General features: G+C 38.6%; 1 protein-coding gene across 4 annotated transcripts in view; it reads right to left on the reverse strand.

The window, feature by feature from the left end:
* The window catches only part of RAB3GAP2 (RAB3 GTPase activating non-catalytic protein subunit 2), an 89,305-nt gene that overhangs the window by 56,046 nt on the left and 13,395 nt on the right, over positions 1-19,864 (reverse strand). For all 4 annotated transcript variants that reach the window (XM_073800460.1, XM_019920412.2, XM_019920411.2 and 1 more), the window contains exons 2-4: positions 14,921-14,982; positions 1,911-2,034; positions 957-1,038 (exon numbers count right to left, since the gene is read on the reverse strand). In XM_073800460.1, the coding sequence (XP_073656561.1) occupies positions 957-1,038; positions 1,911-2,034; positions 14,921-14,982 (268 nt within the window). The remainder of the gene's footprint in view (positions 1-956; positions 1,039-1,910; positions 2,035-14,920; positions 14,983-19,864) is intronic.

The raw sequence follows: 19,864 nt of genomic DNA on the forward strand, positions 1-19,864 counted from the left end.
ATCTGAATTCAAAGTCTGAAGAATCTTATTCATTCCGACCAGGTACCTTTCAGTCATAAAAATTTAACTGAAAACAGGTTTTGGCTGCAGGTTCCAGGCTAGCAGCTCCATCATGGAACCATGCTAGAGATCTGGTTTTAAAACTCTTACTGGGACTTCCCTGGTGTCACAGTGGTTAAGAATCTGCCTGCCAATGCAGGGGACACAGGTTCGAGCCCTGGTCTGGGAAGATCCCACATGCCACGGAGCAACTAAGCCCGTGTGCCACAACTAAACAGCCTACGTTCTAGAGCCCGCGAGCCACAATTACTGAGCCCACGTGCCACAACTACTGAAGCCTGCACACCCAGAGCCCATGCTCCACAACAAGAGAAGCCATCGCAATGAGTAGCCCCCGCTCACCACAACTAGAGAAAGCCCACAGGCAGCAATGAAGACCCAACGCACCCAAAAATAAATAAATAAAAGTAAATAAAATTAAAAAAAAAAAAAAAACCTCTTACTGGATCAGTAGGAAACTTGAATTTACCAGCTTGCATTTCTGAAGTATTTATGAGTTTTAAGAATTAATGTAGCACTGTCCCCTTTAAGTACAAGCCCAATGCTGGCAAAGCAGAGAAGACAAGGGCTGCCCTTGACTTTTTAGCTGAATAAAATTAATGAAGAGCTGAGGAAAAGACAAAATGTAGGCAGGATGTTATGGGATTCTCTCTGAATTCTCCTTTAAATTCTCTCCAAACAGGTCTTTTTTTTTTTTTTTTTTTAAGTAATCACATGGTTAATAAAATTAAAATTTACTGGCCAAATCATGCTCCACAACTTCTAAAGCTGCAAAGAATATACATTTACTAAACATTCCAAACAATGAAACTTCTTAATAGATTCACATACAAGTCAAACCATTTCACATATACATTTAACACACAGAGAGACAAAAAAAATGAACTGGTACCTACCCTTCTTCGACACTTAAAGAGCCACTCCAACCAACAGCAAACTGCATTTCTTCCTTCCCTTTATCACTATGTTTCCATTTTGCTGAGAAAAAATTAAGTTATCACACAAAATAACTTCTTTAACTATAGTATACTAAAACAGAATTTATAAATTTCACTCTTTCCCTTTACAATGATGAGTACAGAATTGAATAGTTCTATATTAATTGATTTGGGTCTTTTTCTAGGTAAATATAAAATAATGTTTAAAAATTTTTATAAGATTTATATAAAACTCTCTCTTTAGTCTCTTTCCTCCAATTCAATCCATATAATAAAGTTATTAATTCTTATGTACCACCCCACCTTTCTTATTTATAAAACTACTTTTTATCTTTAGTTGGCAGAGAAAATTTTTCTATTAGATTTATGCTACTGGAGGGCACATCTGCTTTATAAGACCATTCCATATCCATTTAATATAAGATCTTATTTTGATCAGTGAGGTTTTCCACATTCTATATATACCCAAACTTTAAATTTAATCTTCAACAAAAATTATAAGCTGAAAACTTATGCCCCAAACAGGAAACTACAGCACTGTGAGTTTTCAAATTAGAGTTGAAAGTCACTTGACTCACATTATTACTAAGAAGCAGTCAGTGCCCTTTTGAGCTCTGACTGCCCCTTGCAAGAACTGGGCAATGCCCAGTACTGCCTCTGAAATGCCATAGAGAGACAGCTACAGTATCTGCAGCCAAGAAAGAAAAAGAGAGGAAAGAAACAGAAAAGAAAGGAAAAAGAAAGGGGAAAAGAGAGAGAAATAAAAAGAAAGAGAACAAAAAGTGTTATATAACGTATCAAACTATGGAATGCCACCATATAATGCATACGAGAGAAGTAAAACTTTTTCTTTCTGCCTAATCCATTTTCTATTCTATGCATTAAAATAAATGAAAATAACAGAGTACTTACGCACTAGAAATACAGCTTTTTGCTCCCGAGTTATAACCATAAGATCATTGGTTGGAGATAAGGATAAAACACAATCTTGAAGCCAGGAAGTTTTTTGTGTTTTGCACGTATTTCCTTCTTCTTCCTGTGAATAAAACTACAATTATTTCCATGGAAAAATATCGAGAAAAGTTCAACTCAGCATGTCCACCTTGAGAAGCAAGGGAGAAGAAAAAAGGGATAAGAAACCTTCCCAATTCTTTTATAGTCTCAGTAATATTCCTTATCAAAACATGTCAAAGACCAATAAACAAAATATCCACTACAAGCAGATCTCAGTTTTGAATATTAATTGAAATTAAAAAAAATAAAACAGATAGCAAGACATTAAAAGAACCTCCCATAGGGATTATTCTAGGAATAATTCAGTACTAGGAAATTTAGTAAATAACCCTATTTGAGACAGATAGCTAGGGTATCTGCAGCTAGACAGCAAAGAAAACATTATCTGACAATTACGACCTGTAAAGTATGATAATTTGGACACATCTTTTTATGTAACCTGAAAGATGTTCTCTCTTTTTAATTGAAAATGCATTCACTATGTAGGTAAATTCCCATGGTTAAAAATTCACAGATCTAAAAAGGTCTTCTTTGCAAAGTCTCTCTGATATTCCTGTATTCCGGCCCTCCTTTTGTTCACTCCGGAGACAGCGGTGTGACCGGTTCTCGTACATCATTTCCAGAGACACAACTCACATGGGCAAATACATTTAACTACCCCTTTTCCCCTTTTTCTGACACAAATGGTAGCATACTATATGCATACTTCTCTATTTTACTTTCTTCTCTTAGCATATACCTCAGACTTCATTCTACATGAAGTTTCTTAATTTTTTAAATGGCTGCATAGCATTCCATTGTATAGACACACCATAATTTAGTCAACCAGCGCCCTACTGATGGACATTTGTGTTGTTTACACTCTTTTGCTGCTACAAACTATGCTACAATGAATAACTTTATACATTTGTCAGTTTATGTGGGAGTGTGTCAGCAAGCTAAGTTTCTAGAAGTGAAACTGTTGGGTCAAACGGAATGTGTATTAGTAAATTTGCCAGATATCCCCAGAGTGTGCTCCACAGAAGTTGTGTTAATTTATAATCTGACCCAGCAAGTTTTGAAAGTGCTTGCTTCCTCAGGGGCTCTTCAAATGATGCTTCAACTCTGACTGATCTTCGTCCAACTAACAGGTAAAAAGTAATATCTCAGTCTATTGCGTTCCTCTTATGAGTGAGAAGAGGCATTTTTTCATATGCTTAAGAGCCTTTTCTATGAACAGCGTGTTCTTTCCTTTGCAGATCTCCTGCTGGATTGCTGTTCTTTTTCTAGTTGATTTGTATATACTCTTTACATACAAGGAAAATTGGTCCTTTGAACCTAAGAGTTGTAAATAGTTTTTCCAGTTCATGTCGTAGGTTATTTTTCTTCATGCAGAAGTTTTTTTATGTAGCTAAATTATCAACCTACTTATTCTCTTACGGCTTCTAGGTTTTATGTCATGCGGACTCCTACCTCACGCAACCCTACCCGATAGCTTTTGGATTGAATTAATCAAGATGGGGGCGGGTAAGAGGGGGGAAGAGATGCAGCCTGCTTTCATTAAAAAAAAATAATAATACATATTTATGTTTTTTAAACTTTCAGTAAGCATGTATTACTAGCATAATGAAATTTTAAATATTTTAAAAACAGAAAATCATCCTAATCAGAAATATTACAGTAGTATTTCTAGGAAAGATAAATTATTTCTTGCTGTGATACTATCAAAGAAATGTTTAAAATATAAATAAAATATGGGTTATAGGACATCTTCAGGAAAATCTCCAAGTAGGTCTGAAGCCTCTGGGATAGGCATGTGATTATTTTTCCTTCTCAATGGAACACTGAGGAATAGATTTGGAACTTCTTTCTTCTGCAAGGTATGCTGAAGAGGCTGCACCCACTCCCAAAAGATAACGAGAAGAGTAATACTGGCAAAATCCCAGTTTTGTTTTAGTAAAGCTCCATTTTTTAGGAATTTTGCTATCCAGTTTGCTGTTTTGTTTTGATTTGTTTTTTCAGTTTGCTGTTTTGAATGTGTATTTTTCTACATATAAACTAGGGCGAAAACGATCCCCTAAAGATGAAAGTTATAAGGTAAAAGTAAGTTGTAATTCAGTTCTCCCTGGACCCACAATTTCTGTCAGAGCATACAGTCTCTGTTTAGCCAGCACTCACCCAGGACTCCTCACGGTGCCTCGGCTGTAAGCTGAGGGCATCACAACCCTATGGTTCCCTCCCCAGGAACTGAGACCCAATTATACCAACTCTGAGGTTCAGGATTTTTCAAATGATTGGAGTCTCCCCTTCAGTAAGAAGGCCAGAAGCAGGGTAAGTCATACAGGGATATAATTTAGGTATTGTGTTTGATAAGAAATTAGGAGCGTCTAAAACTCTTTGATTGGTCTCTTATCCTAAAATTTCCATCTCATTGCAATAAAAAAGAAATCCAAACAATGCTCCAGAAAAGGGATAATGCAGCTCTCATTTTGGCAAGTTCCACAAAAAATAACTGAAAAAAATAATTGAACATCTACACAAATGGGTTCTTCCTTTTATCACACTTCCAAAATTATGTACAAACAGTAAACTCTAAAAAGTCTGTAAAAGTTACTTTTCAACAAAGAACACGATTTCTGTGTTTCTATCCTGTTTTCAAAATAATGCCACTAATAAGGATGAGAGCTGTATTTTTATGTTTGCTCAAAAGACAAAGAGTTTAAGAAATTCAAAGATGGAAGGCATTGAAAGACTAACTGGCCCAAACCTCATTTCATAATAAAGATAGCAGAGTCTTAGGGCAGTTGAGAGATGTGCTCCAGGCCACACAATCAGTGTCAGAGCCCAAAGGAGGGCCCTGCTCATCTTGGCGGGTACCTGCGACAGCTCTTTGAGAAGCCTGGCTCCCCTTGGGACTTGACTCTAGTCTCAGTCAATGAAAAGTCCTTCTCAAAAAGAACTTCCCTATTACTTATCACTATATACCAGGCTAATTCTTCTGTGGTTCTGTGAACCGACTTTGAGCCATGAAGAATCATACTTGAACATGGGAGCCAGCATATTCTTGAGGCATTCCTTTAAGCATTCCTTTAGAAATACTCTTCCCTCTCTTTTCTGTCTGTCCATCTCAAGTTCCAGTTCCTATCACAATTCCATCCTCCTCTGACTTCTACCGTCTTTCGAACTTATTGCAATGAAAACTCTTACTATCCTCTGTTTATGCTGGGATTGCATTTCTCCCATGCTAGACTAGAAGCCTTCTATGCTTTCTATGACTCAACTCCACATGCAGCACAGCCCTAATGGTAAAAATGAGGAAATAATAGCGTTCCAATTTCTCCTTACTTGTAGTCACAAAGATATTTGAATAACCTAATATTTATTCTTGCACATGAAACTGTACGACAATGAGCAATTGATTCAAAGTTAGTATCCTAAGTAACGTATCCTTAAGTAATAGTATCTTTAGTTATGTTTTTCCTTAAGTAATATTACGATTTAACATTTCAAGATTCTGGCTGACATATCCATGGCAGGTACAAGTTATATATAAAAAGGGACAGAGTACTACTCCCTTAGCTGGGCCTAGAACTCAATGGCAAATTATGATCATGCTCTGTCTGCCACCAACCCAGCAAATGGACTACAAGTGATCCCAGAGCAAACATGAATTTTGCCACATAAGTACTAACCAAGATAAAAGCACAAGAAACCGATATCACTTACACAGAAGCAAATTCAGAGACACTACTCCACAATGACTAGTTACATCCCCAACCCTGCTGAGCCATCTCATAAATGTACATTTTTAGTAGCATGAAACCAGAAAAAGAATCTTCACATGGGTCAGCATTCCGGTTTCATCTCTTGATGATGGGGGGGAAAGGGGGTGAAAACCAATATCTTCTGTCATTCTTCACTGCATTTCCTTTTCTATGTCCTCTCTAACTCTCCATTTTTCCTTGTAGCTGTGGGACTAAAAGCAGACCCCCTAGTCTGTCGTGGCAAAGCTGGACGCGTACAAGCAGGAGTTCCATACACCAATTGTGAAAAAAGGTTAGGAAACGCTCACGTGATTCTGTTATACAGGCAGACCTCAGAGATGTTGCGGGTTTGGCTCCAGACCTCCACAATGAAGCAAATATCACAACAAAGTGAGTCATGTGAATTTTTTGATTCCCCAGTGCCTATAAAAGTTATGTTTACACTATCCTGTGGTCTAATAAGTGTGTAATAATAGCATTACGTCTTAAAAACTGTACATACTGTAATTTTAAAGTACTTTATTGATAAAAAGTGCCAACCATCATCTCAGCCTTCAGCAAGTCATAATCTTTTTTGCTGGTGGCGGGTTTGAAATCGTCCAAGAATCGCCAAAATGTGACAAAGAGACATGAAGTGGGCAAACGTTGGAAAATGGCACCGATAATTTGTTTGAGGCAAGGTTACCACGAACCTTCAATTTGCAAAAAAAAAAAAAGCTGTATCTGCAAAGTGCAATGAAACGGGGCATGCTTGTAGTATATATGTTATGCTATATTATTATATCATATCATCATTAGGATTTGACGTGTCATAAAATTCTAGAGCTAAAGTTTTAGTCTTGCCACTTGGGAAGGATGCTAGCTTTTGTCACGAAATGCAAGGCTGCGTGCTCTGAAGACAAGCTCAACAGCTCTTCTGATCCACAGCCACAGTGGGGTGGGCGTGGGACGACCACCAGCTCCCGGTCACATGTAATTCCAAAGGCACAACATTCAGTGTATCAGGTTCAATAAGATAAAAGGCTGCTAACGACACAACTAAAAACAAGTGATATCCTTAAAATTATACACAGTGGTAGATTTTTGTTATTTCTCCGTGGGTTTAGCTATTTTCCCCCAAGCAGTGTAAATGTTATCAGAAAAGCATAAAGCAAATTTACAAATTGACAACAACTGGCAGTGGAGGTGGGAGAAGAAGTCTTACATAAATCAAATTTCTTTCAATAAGTCCTCAAAAAAGAAAAAAAAAATCCCTTGGTATATCTGGGTGATGTACATCAACAATCAACATGCTATATACAAAGGCAAACAAAGAATAAAAGGATGGGAAAGTACATGTCCTAAATGGTTCTATAATGTCTGCTACGCTGTAACCAAGCAATTTGGTAGAAATCAGGCCACAGTCACTTGAAATCTCCTCTCACCATAAGGAAATCCTTTGGTATCATCCTAAGCAGAGGACAGTGGGTCCGTCAAGAAGTGTTTGCCCCAGATGTGTGCTTGCGTTTGGCCACCTAACTCGACAGGAATGAGACAGGAAGGACGGCAGTGATTTGGATGATGTACACAGCAACATCTGCCAAACACTTACTAAGCCAGACACTGTGTTCAATGCTTTACACATAAGTCTTACTTAATTCTCACTGTCACTCTATAAGGAAGGTTCTATTACTACCCTCATTTTGAGATGGAGAAACAGAGACTGATCAAGGTAACTTCTCCACATGACACAGACCGAGCAGGGATTTGGACACAGGCATCTGGACACAGGCCCTGGGGTTCAATTGCCTGGGCAACCTCTGTGCTGCTTCCACACTGCACTGCCCTGGGAAGCTGGGCCCTATAAGGAAAACTGCCACAGCACCTTTAACTCTGCTCTGCTGCTGGGCATTCAGAATGAAGGGGGTGACGAGAAGCTCTACCCCGCTTCTAGACTAAAAGACGGGTGCGCCTCAATGATTAAAAAAGTAAACGGAGGAAAGAGGGCTGTAAAGGCCTAGTAAGGATGTGCCAGGAAGTCTCAGCACACACTCGTTGGCCAATAAGATGTAAGCTCATCACTGTTTTCTACCATAAGGGCATCTGCCTACCAATCAGATTTTTCTGAAAACCTCCCACACAATAATGGGGCCCACAGCCATGAACAAAACTCCCTTGAAGATAATGATCCTAAAATAATGCCATCCTCTGACAAGGCAGTTAATTTCCCCAGCGAGGCATGATATTAAAAAAAACAAAAACAGCATCACCAGAGGCTACCACGGCTTTTCACAAAAGCCAGCATGTACCCAGTTACTAAAGGTAACATTAAATACATCCATTAGACATAAAACACAGCCCCTGTTTCGGGGTGGGAAGAGAGAAAGTATAATTTCATTTTAGTATGGCCTAAACTTCAAGGATTTTTCTTTGCCTTGAGACTAGTAAAATTTTTTCTCAATCTGCACATATAACGGAAACCACTGGTGTGGGTTATGAAAAGGAATCTTTTCTAAACGCTAGGGCTGTGACAAATATATATTTTAAAAATTTACTTCTTTCGATTTTAAGCCCACAAATTTGTCAAACGATTAGTCTTTCACAACGCAGCAGATGGTAAAACTGCAGTAATTTAACCGCCTTTCAATTATAGCTGGCCACCATGGGGGCTGGTAAATTATCACTCTGTAAACATAGTGGCAAATGTTTTCTGGTGTATCAGCTACTGTGATGACTAGAGAACCACTGAAGTAGCCCACAGTAATTTTTCAAAGCTTTCAATTTTAGTTAATAACTCTGTCGTTTGCAATTTTCACTGTCACTGTCATCGTGCTAACTTTCACAGGCATGTGCACGTAACAGTGGCGCCAGCAAAATCCAGTATAAATAAGGGTCTGTCAGCATATTCACTGTAATTCTCAGTAGTTTACTACCTAAAGCAAAGAAATAAACTAGTCAGCTACACTTTGTAAACAAAGAGACATAAGTGCTTCAGCAATTTTGAAACACAAAAAAGTAAATAATGCCATGTAAGTTTTCCTTTTTTCTAGTCTACTATTAGCATATATAATACCCAATGCTTCTCAAACATTTTTTTAGGTAGCAAGACATTTTATTCCCGAACAAAATTTTATACAATATGTTAACACATGATATAGATAAAAGCAGAAATGAGGAAGCTACCTAGCACCTTTGCAGAGCCCTAGAGCTTTCTCTAACATGGCATGAAAAGTACTGGTCCCGGCCATTTTCCAGATCAGGGACTAAAATTCTCAAGTGAAAGATCTTAAGGTCTTGTCAAAATTAAAATGAGGCAAGGCAAGAGCTCTAAATCTGGTTACAAATTTGATTACAGATAACCCAAAGAAAAAAAAATTACAAACACAATTAGTCACAAAACCCTCCGACTTCAATCTCAATTTTTAAAATTATTTTTCTTCCTAACCTTAGAGGAAGTTAATGATAATTCAGTAACTCTTACAGTTTTATTTCAATTGTCAATTCAAGTAGGATTAATTCTGCTATTATTTATTTTTTAATTGTATATATAATGTGACTCCATTTTTAGAGAATTTTCTGTGTGGCCCATTCATCCAACCACTCAACCAAATATGCCTACATTTATAACCTCTTAAAGTTAATAATGATGATTATCCTTAGGTGTTAGAAAGTTGATTATCTTACTCTTTTTATTTTTCTATAATACCTGAATTTTCGGTAATAAACGTGTCATTTTTACAAAACAAATTCATTACTCACAAAAAAATTCATTTCACAAATAATTACAGTAAAACACCAAAACTAAAAAGCATACTTCTTTATTTTTAAAACAACTGTTTACAGAGAAATATTTCACTTTTTACAAAATAAATAGAGCACAATGGTGAAAAGCAATTACCTCGGAGATGTTTTCATTTCTGTGACACAGAGAGTAGAAGGAGGCACTCTCATGTACTGTGTTTGAAATGCACACTGGGGCAGGCTTTTGGCAGCACCCTTCAACAATTTTTATTAAAATTTGAAATATGTACACTTTTTAACCTTAGCAATTCCACATTTAGGTATTTATTCTAAAGGAAAAATAAGAATGGCTAACATTTATTGAGCACATACTATGTATGTTCCAGGTACTATTCTAAGCATGACTCATTTCATCCTCTTAATAATCCTGTGATTTTAATCCTATAATAATCCTATTAGTCCCACTTTAGGAATGATGTAACTGGACTGAGAGAAGTTAGGTAACTTGCCCAAGGTTTAACAGTCACTGAGTGGCAGGGTTAGGATAGAAATTCAGGCAGTCTGACTTTCATTCATGACACTACACGCATGTGTAACCAAAGATGCATAGTAGATATAAAGATGATTACAGCATCTCCTGTGATAGAAAACAGAAAAGACAAAGAACAAACAAAAACAAAATGTCCCTCAACAGGGGTGTGGCTAAATAAATCATAGTATATCTATACAATGAAACAGTTAGTATTCCTTTATAAGAACTAGATGATTTATATATGCAGACACAGAAAAACCTCCATATTACATTAAATGTAAAAGGCAAGAGGTAGAACAATATGTAAAAATGAAGTCTACATGGACTTTCAGGTAAAGAGAGAATTAAACAGATCAATTTTACTCTCACTTTCCCCAGCACTCTCAACCCCACTAAAAACAACAGTAGAAGAGTTTGTTTCAAGTACAGACAAAAAGAAGGACAGGAGAAAAGCCACTAAAATTTGAGAGCTAGAAAGCAGACGGACAGGTGGTAACTGATTTTACAGTCCCTGGAAAACTAACTCCCACTAAAGTGGTGGCGAGGAAAGATGAGAAGCAACCCCAGCTGCACTGCAAGATTGCCAATAGGCTTAGGAGTTGGTGCCAGCTCCCCCTGGGAGTGAGGGCAGAGATGTGGCTGAAGTCAGGAGGCTTGGTTGAAAGCCGGTCCCCAGATCCCTTCCCCCACCCCACACAGTCAGCCACTGTCCCTCCCTCCCTGGCAGAAGACCAGAGGCCCATTACCAAGCCCAAACCAACTGACAGAGCTACCCTGCAGGAATGCCTGAGGAGTCCAGACTTGAACTAAAATGAACAACTATCAACAAGAGCGAGGAAAAGTGGTGGCTGACCACATAGTGAGACTAGAAATAGGTCACTTTTCAATATTTAGGCATAAATAGTGCCACCAAGACTGAGCCCCGATACTGGTTGGTCTGTGGCCAAAGACCGGGGAACAGCTCACACTCACCTTTGCTGGCTGGCAAACAACCCTTTAACTGCACTTTTCACACTAGCAAATCACTCCACCGGTATCTACGAAAACCCAACTCATGGCCATAAAGATCAAAGGGTTTTTTTTACCCCCTCTGCTATTTTTTTTCATGTATTAAAGAACTTTTTTCTAATTGAGGTAGGGCTGATTTACAAGATCAAAAGTTTTGAGGCCCCCAAAAGAGGCCAAGAAATTTTAGAGAACAAAAAGGTAAAGGCAGCAAGAAAAGCTGGGAGAGTTATACTGAAAGCCATGGGCGAGCCCAAGACTTCTGAACTCCAGCACGACTAACATTTTGGGTGGACAATCCTTTGTTTGAAGGGCTGTCCCGTGCATTGTAAAACGCTTCACAGCATCCCTCCCTGGCCTCTACCCACTTAGATGTGCCTTCCCCCAAGTTGTGACAAACAAAAATGTCTCCAGACATTGCCAAATGCCCCCTAAGGGGCAAAATCACCCCCAGTTGAGAAGCACTAGGCTAAACCCAGCTTGTGTTAACATGGAAGTCACTGGCAAAATGAGTGTTTCTAATAGTCCAAGGTCCAAAGTCCTGATGAGAGCCCACCTGAGGAAAGAGACCCTCTGCGGCCACCATCCCCTCATAGGAGGAGGGCCTCGGGTGCATCCTTAGCGTAATGTGGGTGCTCTCCTTCTGCCTCTGGCCAATCCAGTGCTTACGTCTCTTGAGTGGTAGAGAGCACCACAGTCTAAGGACACTAAAATAAGGCAAAATATTTTCCAGCATTACCCCAGATTATTGATGCTCTAATGCTCTAATCAGGTCATGCTGTCTCCTATTGCTCAGCCTGTAAACAAACATTTCTCTGGGGCCTCTATCTGACCAGCATGCTTTTTGCATTCCCTGTTAATCTGCTAAATCATTAGTGCCTCCGTAAACTGCATTATGTCACCTTCTGTAAAACAGATGGGACACATTCCTAAGGTGTCTCTTAAGTGGAAAATTTCCATGCTGTGTACCTTAACTGAGGACCTTAACCCAGGACCTTCTGTGCTTCCTGTTCCAGAAATCGCCGTCAAACAAATCCTTGATTCTATACTTCCAACCCTTTGGTCTTAATACACCAACGAAGGAAAGCTCATTAAATCTGCCTTGCCAGTTAAAATTAAATTAAACCCTACCAAGCTTCTTCCCGAACCGGCTAGATTCTCATCATAGCACGAGGCTGAGCAACACATCACTTCTTTCCCAAAGCAAAAAAATTATAACCCCAACTAAAAGCCCTTACAACACTGTAAAAAATTCTATTTACTATTTGTTATAGGATCATTAATAGGTAGATGTTGTAGTACAAATACCTTCTTTTCCCATTTCCCCCAGCCAGGTCCCCTTTGTCATGATGTCAGCTTAAAATACAGTACGGGGAAGATCTTTGTTTTGCCTTTTCTTCCATCTTGAAAGCCTATTCTGTTTGCCTTTCAATCCTTTCGTGTATTTACTCACGGGCAAGGAGGAATTCCTTAACCTTATTCATTGCACTTGTACACATAAAAGTTACGCCTGACATGGATCCATTATTTGGGGCATTGTTATGGACTGAATTGTATCCTGCAGCCAAACTTCACATGTTGAAACCCTAACCCCCCAATGTGACTGTATCTGAAGATGGGGCCTTTAAGGAGGTTAATTAGGGTTAAAAGAGGTCATAAGGGCACAGCCCTCTGATAGACTGGTATCCTTCTAAGAAGAAGAAGGGACACCAGAAACGGCTCTCTGTCTTCGTGCACAGGGGAAAGGCCAGGTGAGGACACGGCAAGAATGCAGCCATCTGCAAGCCAGGAAGAGGAGTCTCACCAGAAACCAACCCTGATGGCACCTTGATCTTGCGCTTCCAGCTTCCAGGACGGTGAGAAAATAAATTTCTGTTGTTCAAGCCACCCAGTCTGTGGTATTCTGTTATGGCAGCCAAGCAGACTAACACAGGGACGAAATATCTATAGGAGAAGGACATTTGTCCTTTTCTATAAGAGAAGCCATCCTTAAAGTTCCAAAGCCTACCAGTGTCACAGACGCTTGCTTTCTTGGACGTGGCTGGCTACTGCTGATAACAGATACTAGAATATGCTTTCTTCCCTAAGCCCTCATTACAGCTGACACCCCAGAATCGAAATTAAAGAGGCTTTCTCCTTCCTTAGAAAAGCCTTATCCAGACCCCTGGTACTAAATCTCTATGATTACAAAAGCCCTTTACTCTCTTCTGCCATAAAAATAAGAAACTACTCTCAAAGAGCTGACAGACTTCTGGAGATAAAAAGCACCCTAAAGTTTTTATAGTTGTCTGCTGGACTCAGTAGCAAGCAGCGAGTTGGCCTTCGGGTCGGCATTCGGTGGCAGTGGCTACTGCACTTTCCTCTTAGGTACCCTTCTCTGTGGTTCACCGACACACCACTGCAGCCCGCCTAAACGGACCAGAACACAACATGTCTCTAACGCCAGACTAATGAAGAATGAAAGCCTACTTTCTTCTGCTGGTCACAGTAACCACCACCCAATGGCAATTGATAGAGAAGCCTATCATTGTTTTGACAGTTACAGCACCCTGACACAACCATAAACTGACTTTATGACAGTCTGCTTTTTCCAGTCCTGGTCTCTCTCATCTTTAATGTGGCCAAGGCCCGCCAGGTGGACTCTGAAGGAAGGCAGGTTTTGTGTTTGCTGTCTGTCCATGACAAGAGAGAGTCGAAGTTCCCTCTCCATGCCGACTAGGTGGCTACACCTATTAACCTTGACTAGGGCGTGTACTTCTTCTGCGTTTCACACATCTGCCAAAAGTTAACTCTGATTCTTGCCATGCCTCTGGAGCTAGCTGTGCCTTTGGACTGGTTCATCACCATAGCTGGTAGCAGAAATAACAGTAATCTTTTGCCTCAGCTTAGTAAACTTTCTAAGAGTCCTGGTATAAAACATGTTTCTCAGCCAAACTTCATAATGATCCTATACATGGAAAGTTCTGGATGATGCTGCAGTGTAAGGCAGAGGTCATACCCTTTTCCCTGGCCACAGTGCCATTTATGTTCTCACCCACCAAACAGGCTCCCTTGGCAAAGATGTTGTCTTGTTTTGAGGACAGGATCCAAATTTAAAGAAGCTCTCTTAAACACTGCAGGGTGACTTTAACATCTGAATAACCTCTGAACCCCACTGTCCTGGCCCACTTTTGTTGTCTTCCAAATACCCTCACCATGTACAAAAGACTGTGACAGGGTAAAGGGTTCAAACAGTTAGGAATGATTGCTACACCCAGAATTGTTGTCAACGAGGCCTAACAATACTGTTTCACTGGCCACATTTGCCAAATCCACAGTGTGGGCAAATCTGTCAAGACAAAGAGAACAACAAGCCTCCCTCATCCCTGAGGGCCACTTGTAAATATTCAAATTTTATCCGAATGAAAAAATATTCCACATGTAAGTAATTTCATGTGTTTTCAGAATGAGCAGAAGCATACTTCAGCTTTCAACTGAAACAGTTAAGATGCGTCATCCCCAGATTTAGGATCTCCTTGCCAATAAAGAGAAGACAACATACTTTACAGGTCAGATTTAAAGGAGGCCTGATAACACTTACACATTCTAACTAGGCTGTCATTGTCTACGTCACCCAGAAGCAGCTGAAACAGTGCAACATCAAAATGAAATACTGTAAAATAAACCAACACATGACCTTTATGAGTAGGAGAGGCAACCTATTCCATAAAGCAGCCAAGGTGAGCTTTAAAAACCAGAAATCAGATAGTGCAGTTTCTGATCACACGCAGACTAAACTTCAAATTCACAAAGCTCTACACCAGGCCTGCCTGATTTTAAAATGTTAACCTAACACTGAAATATGTCACCATCATTACAAAAGGAAAATGCCGCTATCAAAAAGCATGCACATGTTTACAAAGACTTACAGGTTCTTGGGGCTCTGTTTCTTCCCATGCTCCCCAACCATCATCTTCCCAGTTTGATTTACCTATTTTGAAAAAGATGAAAAGTGCTTACATGAAATATAGAGCTTAAAATATTTTAAAAGCATTTCCTGTAAACATAATAGAATCAACCCCTGATATATAATAAGTATTATATAAATATAATGTTCATATTAAGGAAGAAAACAATGGTAAACTATACTAGATCAGGATTTTGCTCTATGTAATAACAACCGGGAAACATTTGACCTGAATTTCCAAATGTATGTAAAAGTGTGCAGGTTATTTGGACCTTAAGATACTGGACATCGAGTTTATTTACATTTAGATCAAACTGCAAACGTGACTTTAAAAGAATCTTAAAATGACAAATATTTGTTACTTAAGACATCAGACAAGTTAAATATACACAATGACCAAAAACATACCTAAAATTCCACACAGATATCTTTAAAAGTGTTTTAATAAGACAAGGTATCAAAGATAAAGAAAACTGAATTTTGAAACCAGATAGGTCTACTATTCACCACCTTTTCCTGATACTCTGTGATTTCTTTTATGTGAGAACACTCTCTTGGATTAAAATAAGATGTTCAACCAACACTGCAACAGGGAATTAAAAATCCCAAAATTGATTTGGACAGTATGATCCCTTACAATGCTCGTGTTACTCGTTTTTATATAATTATCTTTGAATTTAGCTCACATCGTATCAGAAGAGAAGGAATAAAACTATAATTTTTAAAGGAACTACTCTGAAACAAACAGTATACTTTATATGTATTACCTCAAAGTAAATTAAAAAAAAAAAGTTCCCCCAAAATGTGAAAAGAGCAGGCAGTTGCCTAATTATAAGTTTAGGCCCCAGAATCAGATTACCTAGGTTCACATCCTGGATCCAGCACTTACCAGCTCTGCGACCTGGAGCAAGTTACCCTGTACCTATAAGTTTTAGTTCTCTTACCATAACATCATGGAAAACAACAGTACCTAGTGGGGTTGCTGTGAGAGTTTAAACCAGACAGCACACGAAAGTCCTCAGTGCCTGACACATAATAAGTTCTCAATGCTAGTCATCAGGATTTAGCTATCAAAATACTACAAAATATAAATAAAATACTGTATTTAAACCAATCAGCTTCAAAATTCTGGGGGAAGAATCAACTTAAAAGATGGGACTGAACCTGTTATCTAGGATGCTGACAGTAGGAAGGAAGGCCCGCGTACCGCAAAAAAAAAACCAAAACAAAACAATTTAACAAATGTTCTGTTAAATACCATGTGCCAAACCCTGTAGGAGAAACACAGAAAAATACAAACATATGAACTCCTTTTCTTGAAAGAATTTGTGATCTAGTGTAGGAGAGAAACAGACATGTAACAGCCATGGTGAGTGCTGTAATCGAATACTATGGGAACTCAGATGAGGTAGTGACAGAGATGAAAAAATATAGTGAGGAGTCATCTTCAACTAAATCTTTAAAAAGTGGCTAGGAACTTTTCAAAGGCAGAGGCAAAAAAATGCCATTTTCAGATAGGGGTTATCACATAGCAACTAACATTATTCAGCATTTCTATATGCTTCAATGCTTTATAGACATTAATTCACATAAGCATGACAAGGATCTTTTATCACCCCCTTTTTGCAATGAGAAATACAGATTACCTCGTCTACGTAACTCTACCAAGATGACAGAGGATTAAGTGGCAGAATGGGGTTTGAACTCAGGTCTGCCTGAATTCCAAAGCCCAAGCTAGCAAGTATTCTGCTATACTTACTCCTACGGCTTATAAAGAAGGATAAGATTAGGAAACAGTGGTGCTTGCAAATAAGGTCAAAAGCAAGATATTTATTATTTTAAAAGGGAAGAATTCCCTTGATATTCAGACGTGTAAATTTTTTTTGTAACTTGGAAAGTTACAGTTTGCTCTTCGGCAATCTAATTCCGTTAGGCAATCTCTTTATTCTGCTAATTTTTCCACTGCACCGAAAACAACTGTCTTATTGTGGGCTGATGGCAACTAGGCCATCCCATTTATACGCGTCTAGAAAATGCTCTCTCTCGTGAGAAGCAAAGACCTAGTAAAGCTTATCACTCTAAGGTCCACAATTCAATGTTAAAATTGCTATAAAAATATTTATCAAATTACCACAAATCTTTGGGAGACCATGCAGCATTTAAAGTACTTCATAAAGGTCAGCTACTCATTTATTTATTCATTCATTCACTCATTCATTCATTCAACAAACACAGCACAGCACCTCTTCTGTGTTGGGCCCTGTGCTAATTAAGTGCTGGAGATACAAAAGCAAATAAGCCTTCAAAGAGCTTAGTTTGTGCACATAACCTTGTTGAATGCTGTACAAAAGAAAACTATGAAAAATGTGTTATTTCTCTTCCATATTGGTATAAAAAGTACCTGACTCAATTCACAAATGACTCACAGGATCGACAGAAGACAGCAGGAATTTGGATTTCCTGCCCCTGCAGAGACCCAGTTATCTCCTTACAGAGCAATTCAAAACAATCCAATCAGGACCAGAAAGACCTTGAGAAATACCTTCTTTTTACAAAATACTTGTGTTCATGACAGTTTACCCATACCTCAATCCCTCTGACTGGGGAATTTCTATTAACAAGACAAAGAAAATTTGATCAGGCATCTCCCACTATCACAGGAATACATTTCCCAAAGAGGTCACAGTACAAACAGAGGTCAAAGGAAGGTGAAACAGAACTGACTAAGATAGGTTAAAGATGTTTCTGAAGGCTGGTCTAGAATTCTATTTATAATCCTGTAAGAAAATGCATTCCAAATTCTAGTCAACCTAAAAATGGGAAACATTAAAAAAAACAAAAACGGAAATAGCTGCAGATTTGGTACTACCCTTGTGGCTATTTCTACTCAGTGCCAGTGCTAAAAATTTTGCAGCCTCCTGACTTATGTTGAAAATCATTTGATACTGTTTTGCAGGCTGCTATTTGACAGCTATTATTGTCGACTGGTAAAAAGTGTCAAAATCTCAGCACTTTACCAAGGTTATTTCTTATGCCCTCAAAATATGCAAGCAGATCAAGCACATTCTTAAAAAAAAAAAAAGTTTATACTGAAAAAATAGCCGCTGAATGTCTGATAAAGTTGCCGTTCATGTACAGAATTTTATTCAGGCAGTCCTGAATTTTATTCAGTTCTATGAGGGATGGTATTCTTCAATCCACATCATCATCAGTGTATTTTAACTGATCACTGATCAAGGTTGTGGATGATCACAGCAACATGTCTATCATTTGAGAACTATGCACTGTTTAATGTCAATACGGAACATCTACTGTAAAACCTTAAGATCTATAAATTTCTATGTACTCATGAAGAAATAAAACTAATTTACTTTTTGTTATCCAATTATGATTGTCTCTTAGAATAAATAGATCAAAATCTCCTATCGGCCAGGGTAATTTGAAAGTGCCAAGCTCTGGTATGACTTAAGAGGTAAGTCAGCTTAACAAAATGTACTATAGCGTATGGACACCAGGACATACAACTTCTTTAGGGTGGTCAGGGTCCAATGTAAACATTCCAAAGACCCCACAAATCACCAAATCACATTGGTATTGGCATTTACCTAGTTCACCTAATGAGCCAAGTGGCAATCACTTCAGTCAAAGGCTAGGCTATAAGTTATGGGGTAATTTTAAGCGTTTTTTCCCCCTCCATATATTAAATAAATAAGTAGCAACCATCCAATTTCCAGAAAGCAATTCTTTAAATGACACTGTCATCAACTGCCTGTATCCTTTATTTTGCTGAAGTCCAATTCAGCAACATTGATCAGAATATTAAGAAAATGGCATCCATGTTCATTGTCTTTGTAAAACCAGGGTTACAGTCTCTTCTGCAGATTCCCCTCTCTAGGTAGCCTTAAAATGTCTGCAAGGAAGAGACTAAAATAATGAATTAGGGATGACTGAAGTTTCAGGGTTGACCCCATTCTGAAAACGTGAGGCAGATCGTCCACGGATCACGCTCTGAGGAACTCTAGCTTCAAGGATAAATTTCAATGCCAATCTAATCTCCTTTTTCCTTTGCCTGCCCTCACCCTTGTTTCTGTTCTTTCACTTCAGTTAGACCCTTCTCTCACTGGTGGGCAGTCCTTAGCAGCAGTACAATAAATATAAAATGCAAGCCACACATGCCATTTTAAACTGACTAGTAGCCATAGTTTAAAAGCAGAAACAGGTGAAATTAATTTTAATAATACATTTTATTTAATATGATATAGCCAAAACATTATTTCAATATGTAATCAATATTAAGTTATTCATGAGATATTTTACATTGTTTTCTTTGATCCTAAGACTTCAAGATCTGACATGTATTTTACACTTAGAGCACATCTCAGTTTGGACCAGACGTGGTTCGAGTGCTCCACTGCACATGTGGCTCTCGGCTACAGTCTGAGACAGCACAAGTCTAGAACAACTCTTAGGTCTCTGATATCATGTTGCATGGTTTGATACCCAGCTTTACCCCTGAAGAGTCATATGTCCTTGGGCGATTTAATCTCTTCCCTCTCAGCTTCCTCTTTAGCAAAATGGAGTTAATAACTGTGCTTGGCACATATACACCCTTAATGGCTGTTAAAATGATTACTCTCCAAATACAGCACCCTCATTCCTCATTCTTACTCTCTGCCTTTGCCTATCCCATATTTGTCAACTAAAATGCATTCCCATTTGTCTCCACCTCTCCAAATCCAACTTCTCCTTCAGGACTCGGATTAATTCCTCATGACGTTTTCTTGAACCCACCAATGATCTTGTGAAACCATAGCATTTGATTATATTTTTCTTTCAGAACTTAATTATAAACTGCGTTGGGTCATTTATTGCATTGTTAACTTGTTTATCATAAATGTACATCTTG

The sequence above is a fragment of the Tursiops truncatus genome, chromosome 1, assembly GCF_011762595.2.
Source record: "Tursiops truncatus isolate mTurTru1 chromosome 1, mTurTru1.mat.Y, whole genome shotgun sequence".
NCBI lineage: Eukaryota > Metazoa > Chordata > Mammalia > Artiodactyla > Delphinidae > Tursiops > Tursiops truncatus.